Source organism: Leptonychotes weddellii, chromosome 4 (assembly GCF_054177405.1).
Source record: "Leptonychotes weddellii isolate Sample4059 chromosome 4, ASM5417740v2, whole genome shotgun sequence".
Taxonomy (NCBI): domain Eukaryota; kingdom Metazoa; phylum Chordata; class Mammalia; order Carnivora; family Phocidae; genus Leptonychotes; species Leptonychotes weddellii.
Window position 1 is genome coordinate 169802986 of NC_138372.1, and position 13767 is coordinate 169816752.

The window sequence follows — 13767 nt, forward strand, 5'->3', positions numbered from 1 at the left end:
CCACCGGCAGTCTCACCACCGGGAGCCAGGACTGGGAGGCCCCTCGGTCCAGCCGGCTGGCTCCGGTCACTGGCTGTTGCTTACTCTCGGCACTGATTTCCGTCTGAGGAAGGATTCTTTTACTTGCCTGGATGAGAGGCCGCTTGGGTTTGGCGGGTTGTGGTGAGGTGTCAAGGCCAGAGCTGTGTTGGGGAGCCCGGGGTTGCAGAAGTGAGCGGGGACCGCGGCCCGTGCCGCCGGGCGCTCTAGCCCTGCGCCTCCCAGGGCCTCTGCTTTGGTGTTCCTCTCGCTCCGGCTCGCTGCCCGCCTTCTTTGCCTTCCAGGCCGCGCGGGGGCACCCAGAGCCAGGGCTTCTGTCTCCCGCTCTCCGGAGCCCGCGGGTAGAGGCTTAGGCTACCCCGGAGGAGTCCCCGCGGAAGGACCGGAGGCGCCGGGTGCCGGCGAGAGCTGGGCAGGAGCGGCACACTGTTACTGGCAGCGCTGCCTCGACCCCGCCGGCCACCGCCCTGCCCACTCTGGCGGCTGTGTGCCATCCGAGCTCCCTTGGGCCTCCTGTCTCACGTCTCTGACCCTCTCTTCCAGCGGCCCTGGCACAGGCGGCAGGCGGCAGCCAGGCTTCTGGCTGTGCCGCTTCGGTGGCAGAGCGAGGGGCTCAGAGCACGGAGCCAACGCCAGAGCGGGGGGCTTTGGAAGAAGAAGGGGCCGGCCGAGGAGAGCGAGCGCTGGGCCCGTGTCAGGGGCCTCCCTGGGCACGGGGGCCTCCGGACGGCGGTGTGAGTGAGGAGGCTGGAGACAGGCCCGCGGGTTCCCCCGGGGTCCCAGTAGTTTCCGAGAGACCTGGAGGGCAGGATGGCCTAGAGAGCAGCGGGTCCCGGCCCGACGCCACCCTGCACGCTCGCTCTGCCGCGGGCGGGAGGGGGCCCCGCAAAGGGCGGCCCTCTCAGTGTGGCACCTGCGACCGGAGCTTCAGATGCTACTCGGACGTGGCGACGCATCGGGGCATTCACTCCGGGGCGAAGCCGTACGCGTGCGGCGACTGCGGGAAGGCCTTCCTCCGCAGCTCGCACGCGCTCCGGCACCAGCGCGCCCACCACGGCGCGAAGCCGTACGCGTGCGGGGAGTGCGGGAGGGCCTTCAGCCAGAGCTCCAACCTCGTCAGGCACCGGCGAATGCACACGGGCGAGAAGCCGTACGGATGTGCTGAGTGCGGCAAGGCCTTCGGGCAGCGGTCGGATGCCGCCAAGCACCGGAGGACGCACACGGGCGAGAGGCCGTACGCGTGCGGCGAGTGCGGGAGGGCCTTCCTCCACAGCTCCAACGCGGCCCGGCACCAGCGCGCCCACCACGGCCAGAAGCCGTACGCGTGCGGCGAGTGCGGCCAGGCCTTCAGCCAGAGCTCCAACCTCCTCCAGCACCGGCGGGTGCACACGGGCGAGAAGCCCTTCGCCTGCCCCGAGTGCGGCCGCGCCTTCAGCCGCAGCTCCTTCCTCAGCGAGCACCGGCGCATCCACAGCGGCGAGAAGCCGTACGCGTGCGGCGAGTGCGGCCGAGCCTTCAGGGCCCTGTCGGGCTTCTTCCGGCACCGGCGGGTCCACACCGGGGAGAAGCCTTTCCGCTGCACCGAGTGTGGCCGCACCTTCCGCCTGAGCTCGCACCTGATCCAGCACCAGCGCATCCACGGCACAGACTGAGCCCCCCGCGGGTGAACGGGCCAGGACGCGGTGGGCACAGCACCCAGGAAACTCCGGCCGCGCCTGGAGGGCTGTGTACTTGGTCCCACCAGCATGAGGAGGATGAGGGAGCAGCCTGGTGCTTTAAGTTCTTGCCATGGGGAAGCCCCCAGTGCCTCCACGGCCCCCCTGCCCAGCAGTCGGAAGAGAAGGAGGAGTCTGAGGGAAGGCTGCTTTATAGTGGGGAATGCGGGCTTCCCCAGAGGAGGGAGATCTGAGGAGGACGTGTATCCCCTGAAACTGATTTCATATTCCTAACGCTTTGCTGATGGATAATTCACGTATAGTGAAGTGCATGACCTTAAGGGCTGGGTTCTATGAGATTTGACAAATATAACCTGTTTTGACCTTTAGAACCACCATGCTATCAAGATAATAGACTATCTCCATCGCCCCCTTAGCCTCAGAGGCAACCAGTGATCTCGTTTCTGGCACTATAGTTTTGCTTGTTCTAGAACTTTATGTAAATAGAATGATTTAACATATACTTTTTATGTCTGACTTCTTTCCCTCTGCTTAATGTTTTTGAGATTTATCACTATTTCTTTGTTTCGCTTTTTATTGTTGCTGTTGTTTTCTTAGTTCCATAGCACTTTTTTTTTAAGATTTTATTTATTTATTTGACAGAGAGAGACACAGCGAGAGAGGGAACACAAGCAGGGGGAGTGGGAGAGGGAGAAGCAGACTCCCTGCCGAGCAGGGAGCCCTATATGGGGCTCGATCCCAGGACCCTGGGATCATGACCTGAGCCGAAGGCAGACGCATAATGACTGAGCCACCCAGGCACCCCAACATAGCACTTTTTAAAAGGCAAGAGTCACTTTTTATTTTGTATAAAAGCTCTGTGTTTGTATCTGTGTCTCCATCCAAGCAGGAGCTCCTGTAGCCAGAATTGTTTTACTGCAGCCCTCAACACAGAGTATGCCAAAGCAGAATATACTCCACCAAAGAGTGTCCGTGAAATATGTAGGGGAGTGTGTGAAAGATGGTTTACAGAGGAGACCACAGGCTCAGCCAGAGGAGGAGAGAACACAGATCTGCTGTGTTTTCACACCCATTTCAGGGTATGCAGCTTGCAGAACTCTGCTCAGCCTCATAAAGGCAGTACAAGAAAAGGACGTGTAAGAGTCTTGTACTTTCTTTTTTTTTTTTAATTTAAATTTTACTTAGTTAACATACAGTGAAGTATTGGTTTCTGGAGTAGAATTCAGTGATTCAAGATACTTGTACTTTCAGGGCACCTGGGTGGCTCTGTTGGTTGAGCATCTGACTTTTGATTGGGCTCAGGTCATGATCTCAGGGTCATGAGATTGGGCCCCGTGTTGAGCTCTGTGCTTAGCACGCAGTCTGCTTGAGATTCTCTCCCTCTCCCTCTGCCCCACCCCACTAGGGTGCTCTCTCTTTAAAAAAAGGAAAAAAGAAAGGTATTTGTACTTTCAACAAATGTTTCCTAAGCACTTACTTGTCCAGGCTCTCTGCCACTGTTCTGGGAGAGACAAAACCAGCATGACACGAGCACTCAGGGACTTTACAGGGTAGAGAGTGAGACAGGCAAGGAAAGCCATCTATGTCATGCCCAATAAAAAGCCCAATAACAGAAGTACCTCCAGGGAACTAAGAGCACAGGAGAGAGGCACACACAGATGATCAGGGCAAGGGAAAAATTGGGAAGAGCTCCCAGGAGTGGTGATTCCTAAGCCGGTTCTTCAAAAGATTTAATCAACAGATGGGCTAAATGTTGTGTACAAAGCAGAGGTCAGGGTGCACTAGGGGGTGTGAAAGGCTATGAGAAATGTGTTCACTCATGGAACCTTGGAATCTGCAGTCAGAGAAGGCAGAAAGTAAAATTTAAGTGAATTCACTATTTATAACTTAACATTTTACAGCACATCATGACAGTGTCATGGATATGCATATGTGTTATTTGCCAGGTAGGACTGGTGAAGTATCTTTGTTGCACGTCCTAGAACTCTGCCATAATGAATTGAGTGAGATCATCTTCTTGAAAGTTTACTGTAATGACTAAGATAAATCTGAGCAGTCACCTGGCCATGAGTCCTAGGGTCCAGCTTCATGATCCAGATCTGTGCTGGTCAGGCTGTGGTTTGATGCCATTTCATGGTTATCATCTGCTCTAGCTTAACTACTGATTGTGGGTTATCTTGGGTCCTATAACTGGCTGGGACCTCCAAAACAGCAGTACAAGTCTAGGGTTCTTGTGGGCACCTATTTCTTTTCCGATGTGAGTTTAGGGCAAGGGTTGTGCAGCCTGTAGGGGCAGAGTTGCCTCCAGAGTGGACTCAGTGGCACCACAGCCATTGGGCTGCTGACTCTTGGGCCAATGGTGAGGTGGAAAACTGAGCCCAGGATTCCCAAGCTGAGCCCAAACCCTCAGATAGGCTGAACGGTCCCAGGTTCGTGGTCCCTCTCAGATACCAGGAGAAGCCAAAGCAATCAGTCTTTGGAGGAAATCTTCCCCTACTTAGACCTGTAGTATTACTGTTTATAAGGTCAAGCAATGAGCTGAGATCACCAACCATATAGGAAGGTCTCACTGAATGAGGGTCAACAAAAACAGCAAACAGTAGACATAAACCTCAAAGAACTGCAGATAATGAAATTGCCAGATAATGCAGGCAAGGGAATAGTTATGTATGAAGTATGTACAGAAATAAAGAAGACAATCACAGCAATGAGAAAGCAATAAAGGACTATCAGGCATGGACGGGCAGGGTTTTTAAAGAACTTTTAGAAATGAAAAATATAATTGTTGAAATAGAACTCAGTGGGTAGGTTAAAAAGCAGATTAGACACTGCTGAAGAGAGCATTAATGTAGTGGAAGATACATCCAAGGAAATCGGATACCACACAGACAAGGAGATGAAAAATCTAAAGGAAATGTGAAAGGATTTGTAAAGCAGAATAAGACGGTCTAGCATGGGCCTGATGGGAGCCCCAGGAGAAGAGAGGGTGAAGGAGAGGACACCCAGTGAGGCCCTGTGATGACACGCCCCATGCTTATGCAAATTCCAACTTTATCAGCAGCTGGCTGCCACAGCCCACCCAATCCCTACTCTCCAGCCAGGCCCAAGCTCTCATCTTGTGCAGGGTTGAGAATGGAGGTGAAGGTGAGGTCAGTCAGGGGGAGAGCAGCCAACCCCACCTGGGGAAGATGAGTATTTGCATCCCCAGTTTTAACTGGCCCCGTCTCCCCTTAATCAGGCCAACAAAATAATCAATGAAAGGAGAGGACACTGAACTCATTACCAATACACTGGAAGTTCCAGCGATCCTCAAGACCCAGAACCATCACCTTCAACACATAAGCCACAAAGGACAACTGTAAACAAGTTGTGCCAATCGACAGCTGAGACACCTGGAGGGGCCTGGCATCCGTGCAGGCTCCCTTCATTCTTCACACGGATGAGATTCTGCACTTTACGGGACTGAATTTTTTTGGACCCCCCCATTTATAGTGTTCCTACAAGCTTTTCTTTATTTAATGAAAAGCATAAATCCACACATCTGGGAAGCAAAATGTATATGAAGCAGCATAAATAAAGAGAAATCCACACCTGCACACAACACAGTGAAAGCACAGGCCAGCAGGAGAGATCTTCACATCGTCTGAGAGGAAGGCTCGATCACCCACAAAGTAGCCACCATCACACCATCGGCGGACTTCCCAAAGCAACACAGAGGTGGCAGCTGGCTTAGCCTCTTCGACATGCTGGGAGGAAACACCTGTCATCCCAGAATTGCATGCCCAGCAAAATTAGTTTTCATAAAGAAGGTGAAAACAGACATTTAATATAAGATCATTTATCACTAAGGAACTTTCACTGAAACAATCTCTGAAGCTTATACTACAAAGAGAAGGAAAATGATTGCAGAATGATGGTCTTAGATAGGACATAGAGTGGTGAGCAAACAAAATGACCAATGTGAATGAGGTCCAAACACTGTATAAAAGAATAATGTCAACTGAAATACCAGACAACGGCATGTCCGCTAGAAGGGGGTGTAAATGTTCTAAGATCCTCCTACAGGGGGAAAGGGGCATAAGACCTTAATTTTAGACATTGATAAATATGTGTAGTATAATTTAATGTTGATTAGTAAATATAAGCTGTATACATTTCCAGTCCAATAGAAAAATGCAATCATTTAAAGTGAACAACTACTATCAGTTAAAAGCATGAGTTGGTAAAGAGAAAGATAAGAAAAGGACTGGGCAAATAATCACAGAGCGAGATGGCAGAATGTCCACAAGCACAGTACGTCTAACTGGAGGAAACTTCCAGTTAAAAAATTAACATGGGTAAGAGGAGTCTGTTACTCAGAACCACAATATAAATGAAGACAGAAGTAGGTGGAGGCGTGAGCCTGCCAAGGGAGTGGAGTCACACGCAGGCAGCCGTGGAGATGAGAAGCCAGTGTGCACTGGGACGTGGGCGGCCGCTAACGAGCTACCGGGAGTCTCAGGTCTGTCCCAGGAGCTAGCGAGCCATCCCTGAGACAAGACAAGGAACTGACGTGCACTACAAACCCTCAAAAGCCAGTGCGCTCAAGGGCTCGAGCGCCAGTGAGCCTCACTTGTGCCCACGGGCCTTCGTCACCCCTACGTGGTGGGAAGCTAGTCATCACCAGGCGCCTGAGGAATGTTTTTGATGTGCAAGCGAGAAATCAAACCAAAGGAAAAAGAGATGGTGCAGGAAATGCAGAACCAGTGAACAAAATGATGATTAGTGACCTGAGATCAAAAAGGAACTGCGTCCGTTAAAAAAGAACAAATAGTATTTTAAAAGGAAAAATTCAAAACAAACCCTAGAAGTTAAATGGGATATCCACAATTAAAAACAAATTAGCAAGTTGGCTGAGAGGTGAAGTGAGGAAATCTTTTTTTTTTTTTTTAAAGATTTTATTTATTTGACAGAGAGAGAGACAGCGAGAGAAGGAACACAAGCAGGGGGAGTGAGAGAGGGAGAAGCAGGCTTCCTGCCGAGCAGGGAGCCTGACGCGGGGCTCGATCCCAGGACCCTGGGACCATGACCTGAGCCGAAGGCAGACGCTTAACGACTGAGCCACCCAGGTGCCCCGAGGAAATCTTTTTTTTAAAAAAGGAAAAGGCGAAGAGGCAGGTGAGGCGGTAGACAGATTAGGACCAGCAGGAGTTCTGGGAAAAACCAGAACATGGTGGGAGTGGGATGGCCAGAGACCCCATCTGATGCTCCCCAGGCCTGACAGACCCGCGTCACCGCAGTGGAAGCGCCTGTAGCTCCCCACAGTGACAGCCTGCACGACGCTGTGCGGTGCCCCTGGCCGCAGGGAGGCCCAGCAAGTGCCCGCGTGGCGGACCACACAGGGGTGAGGAGACTTCTTCACAGCCGTGTCACACATAGAAGACAGTGGAACGAAGCTCTAACAGTTACACGAGAAAATAATTTGCAGCCTAAAAGTTGACGCGTATTCAAATCATCAGGCGTGATGGTAGTAGTAGAACGGTATTTCCAGACATGCAAGTTCACCAAAAATGTCTCATGACTTCTTGTGGAAATGTTCTTCAGGAGACACAAAGAGGAGATCCCCAAAACAAGGGAGTAACTGAGAAAGAGGAGTAAGAAGGCTCCAGTAGACAGGGGGTCCTCACCAGGACGCCAAAGACCAGCCCAGGATGCGCGGACAGTCTCCGTCTCCTGGGAGGAGATGCAGAGGTGTGTGACCAGTTTTAGTTTCCCACAGCACACCCTGGGGCACAATTATTTACCGTCTTTCCACACGCAAAATACACTTACCCCTTTTATGGCTCCCAAAGTCTCAACCAACTGCCAAAGCAGACACAAAGCCTAATCAACATCTGATTTTCATCAGGTCTGGAAGTAGAGGAGAGGCCTCTTGAGCCAGAGACCTGTCAACGAAAAAGAAAAATTATCTGACCCCTCGCAAGAGAATTTTAAGACCCCTCCCATCCCATGGCCCCCTCAAGCTACGGAGCCTGGAGGGAGAGCCTGGCCACGGGCACTTGGCAGCCCTGCTGTCCTGTCTGTTCAGCATGTCTGAGGGGTCCCTACCCAGAGTGGGGACAGAGCATGGGCCTGGGGGTGGCACACAGGTCTCTCACGGGACGATCAGACCCTTCCCTCAGTCAGGGCTTGGAGTCCACCCCCTTTAGGGCCCCCCTCTGCCAGTGCCAGCACCCCGCACACCCTTAGGCAGGTTCCACAGGGGGGCACAGAGGGGAACACAGCACGGCCCAGCTCCTGGGCAGGCAGCCAAGTGGCACAGCCCCCCTCCCATCTCTCTGAAGAAAGCCTGAAAGGCAGCTCAAGACTCACCAGCTGGTGGAGGGGACACGCTTCAAAGGACGGGCCATGGCCGTCGGCGACCTTCTGTATAACGGCAACAAATGCTTGCACAAGCAGTTCATTGCACAAAATCCCCAATATTGCTTTAATAGTGAAAAAAACACAAAGTAAGTTGCAATGAGGCAGAGACGTGCACTCAGAATTCAAGGTCTTCGCTTGCCGAGTCAGGAGCCCACGCAAACTGCTCCCTGCACATCTCGTGGATCTTCTCCACAGACAGCCACGCCTCTCAAACCTGCAGAGAAGACCAGGGTTCTCGGGAGAGCCCAGCACACAGGTCAGGACACCAGGGCTGCCAGGCAGGACGTGCTCCTCCTGCCCCACAGCACAGCCACCCCTCCAGGGGTGCAGAGGGACCTGCTGGGGCCAACTTCCCCAGCACAGCCCAGGCAGCCAGCATGTGGGGCTCACAGACGACCCGGCCATGCTCACACCCAGCAAGCAGGCCGAGTGCCCCCTGGCTGGGTGGATGCAAGCAGCCTGATGCTCAGGGTCACCCTGTGACACTGGGCTCCATGTCCCAGAGCTCTCGAGGAGGGAGGACACATGACAGGGGACTTGGCATCAGACGGTCAGGGGGTGCCCATCCTAGGAAGGACCTATGCTGACCACCGGGGCACAGGGGGCCAAGCTGGGGCCCATGAAGCAGGTGACACTGATCTGGGGGTCCAGGCAGCTGAGCTCTCCTCCCTGTCTGGAGCCTGCATGCTCAGTCTCATGAGCTGTTCCTCCAGCTTCTCCAGCAGCTCCCCACTCTTCTCAGCAGTCTGGCAAAGTAGGGGAGGGCCACGCTTCCTGACCTGGCCCCCGCCCGCCCACCCCAGAGAGGAGGGAAAAGCCCCAGGAGGCAGGGACCCTGCCTGCACCACCGAAGAGCCCACAGCAGGATGGAGGCAGAGTCATTCTGGCTCAGACTTCGCAGAGAGGGGAAGTGTGGACATCTGAAACGCGACAGGCAAAGGCCATAGCCAGAGAGAAAAGGAGCGAACAGAAGAGCCTTTCCATGCCCGAGAAGATGCTCAGCTCTGTTCCACTTTTTTTTTTTTTTTTTTGGTGGGCAGCAAAGCAAGGTTTATTGAATGACAGTGAAGGGACAGTACAAAGTTCCGGAAGGGAAGGGAATCCAAGAGGGTTGCCCTCTGTTCACCTTTTATTTTTTTTAATTTATTATTTTTTTAGGATTTTATTTGAGAGAGTGACAGAGAGCATGAGCAGGGGGAAGATCAGAGGGAGAGAGAGAAGCAGACCCCTGCAGAGCAGGGAGCCCGATGCAGGACTCGATCCCAGGACCCTGGGATCATGACCTGAGCTGAAGGCAAACGCCCAACCATCTGAGCCACCCAGGTGCCCCATCTATTCACCTTTTAAAAGAAAATCAAATGCATCAAAACCAAGGCCTGCTTTCCCGGCTCCGCAGGCCTTGGTGACGCTGGACGGCCCGAGGCCGTGGGACGGCTCGGGGCAGACGACAGCAGTGCATGTGGGCTCCGGCCCCAGTCCTCCTCCAGGAACGCAGGCCCCAGCTCCGCCCGCACACACGTGCGAGTGGACATGCTGCTGCACTGGCCAGAGCAGCGCCAAGAGCTGCTGCGGCCGCTCAGCTGGAAAAGTGGGCATCTATCCCGAGTGGTCAAGAGGCGTGAGCTCTGCGTGCAGGGGCCTCTCGGGAACAGCTGCAGCAGTGAAGACTCCAGGGGCCTGAGGGCAGAGGGAGGACAGAAGACGCTGGGCTGCTGCTTCTGTGGAGAAGAGGAGGGGAGCAAGTGGGGGACACACACCAGAAGCTCCCCAGCAGCTGCCTCTGGGGATCTGGGGTTGGGGGGTGCAGTCTTGTTCTTCACTGAAGGGGAATATTCTTTGATCTAAATGTTTGACATTCCTCATACACACACCCCACTACTAAAAACTCCCCTCTGGGGCGCCTGGGGGGCTCTGTCGGTTAGGCCTCCAACTCCTGGTTCCAGCTCAGGTCGTGATCTCGGGGTTGTGGGATCGAGCCCCACGTCGGGCTCCATGCTCAGTGGGGAGTCTGCTTGAGATTCTCTCTCCCTCTGCCCCCCCCAAATAAATAAATAAACCTTGAAAAAATAAAAAATAATAAAAACTCTCCTCTGCACCTGAGGACACCCATCACAAGGGGGAAGCTTCCAGGACCACAGCCACGGCAATGAAGCATAAAGGGAACTCTCCAGTACAGGAAGGGTGAGGCCGGAGAACCGGGACAACTGTGCCGACAAGTTAGGTGACCCAGGTGAGATGGACAAGCTCCTGGGAAGATGCGAACCACCACCCTGACCAGGGAAAATGGAAAATGTGAATGAATAGGCCTGTAACAAATACAGAACGTGAACCAGTAACTTCAAAACTTCCCACAAGAAAAGCGCAGGCCCAAAGGACTTCACTGGTGAATCCCACCGAACGTTTAAAGAAGAATGAACATCAATTCTTCACAAATGTTCACAAAACAGAAAAGGAGGGAACACTTCCCAACCCTGAGACCAGCATTACCCTGATACTGAAACTAAAGACATCACAATAAGACCATAGACCGGTCTCCACTGTAAACACAGAAGCAGAAATCCTCCACACAGCACTAGTAAAACAATCCAACAATATGCAAAAAAGGTTCTACACCATGATCAGGTAGGATGCATCCCAGGGACGCAAGGATGGCTCACCACCCAACAATTAATGGAATACACTCCTATCAAGAGGAAAAAGACAGAAACACATGATCATCTCAAGAGATGCAGAAAAAGCATCGAGTGTATGCTGAACACCTGCTTTCCTTCTGGTCGTCCAGAGGGTAGGTGTGTGCCAGGCAGAGGGCGCCTACATGCCCAGCCCCTGTTCTCCCTGGGCCCCGAGTCTCCAGGGAGCGTCCTGAGGACGACATGCCCCGTGGGTGCCACAGATCGCTGGGGAGGGGAGTTCAGCATGTCCTGCACGGCTCCGCAAGCTGATTTTGCTCTGTACCTTTTTGCTGTACAAAGTCAGAGGGGTGATTCTGCGCCAAGAATCACTAAACTTAGGGGTGGTCTTGGGGACGCTTGACCGGGGTTGCTGTAAGAGTGGGATTCCCCAGCACTCAGACTCACCGGCTGGTGGCCAGAGCACTATTCTGAAAAGGAAGGATGTGGGGTGGAGCAGGACATAGCGTTGGTGCCTGGACGGCCATCGAGTCGTCTGCAGTGTCAAAGACCGGCAGAACCGCCATCTGTTGTGAGTTACCCGGGGCTCGGGGAATGAAAGATCCAATCCCAAGACAGTGGGCTTGGATCCTTGGGCTGCTCTGGCCACACCGTCTCACGGGAGGGAGACATGCAGCCCAGGTGACGCTCGGGGCTTCTCTTCTCCCGGTGGGAGCAGCAGCCCCCAAGTTCCCAAGAGTGAGCTTTGGATGCGGCAAAAGCGTTAAAAGTTCGCATTGCTCTCCCCTCCAGGTGGGAGGGGAAAATGTCGGATCAGTTCCCTGGCCTGGAACCAAGTGGCAGACTCAGAGCTGCTGTGCACTCCCGACTTCCTGTTCCAGCTCAATCTTCCCAGAAGCCGGACGTTAGCCTGGGAGGACTGTCACTGTCGGGGCTGAGAGCAAACTCACAGCAAGAAAACATGGAATTTTTGTGACAAGTTTCTTTTGCGGCTACTGCATCCACACGTGTAGAAAAAATTGATTCAAAATGTGAAATGCTTGTAATTTCATAAATGCTAGAGGGATCAGCAAGTGCTGAAGAAGCTTGCTCAGGCTGACGGTCTGAACGCCAGCCAACAGGGCAACAGATGTGTGTTTACGCAGCGGAGGACACCAGCAATGACCAGCAACCCGGGGACAGGCCGCACTGGTGCCCCGCTGAAGGAAGGCCCGGGGACAGGCCTGGGAATGCTCCTTCTCGGGCTGCAGGCTGTGGGTGCACACATACGGAAAATCTGAGCCGTATGCCACGGTGAGTGCAGACTCCCGCAGAACTCAGTGTTTTTCATGAACAAGGAAAGAAAAGCTTCACGGAGCACCCTATGTTCAAAGAGCTTGCCACCAAACGTTGCTGTTCCCTGGGGGCCAGCAAAGGCCCTTCCCAGCCTCCCGCACCCCCCTCCCTGCAGCCACACGGTCCTCGCGGGTGCGCGATGCACGGTCCGGGCAGCTCCTGCTTCTCCAACACTCCTGGAAGACCGGAGACCAGGCAGGGAAATGTCTAAAGAGCGCTTGGCCGTGTGGAAAAAACAGGGTGGCCTCTGGGGGCCCAACCAGACCACGAGAGGCAGCAGTCGGCAGCAGTGCAGCCCTGGCGTGGCGTGTCCGAGCCGGTTGCCACGGCCACCTGTCCTGCGGCACCTCCCTCCGCCTGTCGCTGAAGAAGTTATTTTGGAAAACTTTTTTTTTTAAGATTTTATTTATTTGAGAGAGACAGAGAGAGCACAAGCAGGGGTAGGGACAGAGGGAGGAGAAGCAGACCCCCACTGAGCAGGGAGCCTAAAGCGGGACTCGATCCCAGGACCCCAAGATCGTGACCCGAGCCGAAGCCAGCGCTCAGCTGACGTAGCCACCCAGGCGCCCCTGGAAAACTTCTTTTGTTGTATATTCACGATCCAGTGATTTCCCATAAAATGTGGCAACCTCCCCAGCAGCTCAGCACAGAGCACGCCCAGGCTCGTTGTCGTCTCGGGGACACAAGCCCGCCCGCACACCCCTGCAACCCTCACAACCCTCACCCCTGCCATCAGTTCTCCGGCTCTCACTGACACCTAGTGGCTGGAAGCCGTGGCACACGGCATGCCGGTGAGGCGGCTGGATCCCAGCACCCAGGCAGCCCTGGCCGCGGGGGGGGTGGTCACCAGTCCAGGGTGAGCCACGCAGCCGCTGGCTGGACGCACACTAGACGTGACCTGGTACCAGCTGTGTTCACGGTCTGCACAATCTCTCTCCCGTCGGCCTTCTAAAACCAGGAAGTGCATTCTAGCTCGGGCCGTGTTCCATCATCAGGATAGGATCCTGAGGCCACTGTGTTTTCAAATTCAGACTACGCAGGTTTTTTAAATGAGTGGCAGGTAAAGGCTGTAAGATCTCCACACAGATGCAGAAAAGGGACCTGACAAAATCCAACACTTCTCATGATAAAAACAAACACACTCAACAAACACAAGAGCACATACAACAGAATGAGATAAAAGGCACCCAAACCAGAAAGGGAGAAGTAAACGGTCTCTCTTTCCAGATGGTGTGACTGTGTAGCTAGAAAACCCAAAAACATCTACAGAATTACAAGAGCTAATAAGTGAATGCAACCCAGCTGCAGGTATAAGGTCAACACATGAAGTCAGTTTTGCGTCTCGACACCTATAACAACCCAAGAAGAAAATCAGGGGCCAACTCCATTTGCAACAGCACCAAAAAAGATAATATCTAGAAATGAATTTAACCAAGGAAGTGAGAGACTTGCAAACTGAAAGCTACAAAACACTGCTGAAAGAAATTAAAGATCTAAATAAAAGGAAGTTCATCCCATGTTTGTGGGGCGGGGACTTCATTGCGCTAAGATGGCAATATTCCCCAAAGTGATCTGCAGATATAAGCCAGTCCCCACCAAATTCCCCAAATCCTTGCGGAAATTGACAACTCAATTCTAAAATTCACACAAAAATTCAAGATACGGGGTGCCTGGGTGGCTCAGTC

The 13767-nt window shown here is 53.4% G+C and overlaps 1 protein-coding gene and 1 long non-coding RNA gene across 2 annotated transcripts in view; one reads left to right on the forward strand and one right to left on the reverse strand.

Annotated features, from left to right (window-relative positions):
* ZNF696 (zinc finger protein 696) overlaps window positions 1-2217 on the forward strand; it is a 5245-nt gene extending 3028 nt beyond the window's left edge. Inside the window, exon 3 of the mRNA XM_006748235.3 lies at window positions 583-2217. Within this exon, the coding sequence (XP_006748298.2) occupies window positions 583-1691 (1109 nt within the window). The 3' untranslated portion in view covers window positions 1692-2217. The remainder of the gene's footprint in view (window positions 1-582) is intronic.
* A 4347-nt stretch (window positions 2218-6564) lies between these two features.
* On the reverse strand, window positions 6565-11223 carry LOC115937373 (uncharacterized). Its single transcript, XR_004072673.2, has 4 exons — window positions 9458-11223; window positions 8067-8179; window positions 7527-7639; window positions 6565-7427 (listed from the first exon to the last, which is right to left on the reverse strand). It is a non-coding gene; the product is annotated as an uncharacterized LOC115937373 (long non-coding RNA).
* Between the last annotated feature and the right edge of the window lie 2544 nt (window positions 11224-13767).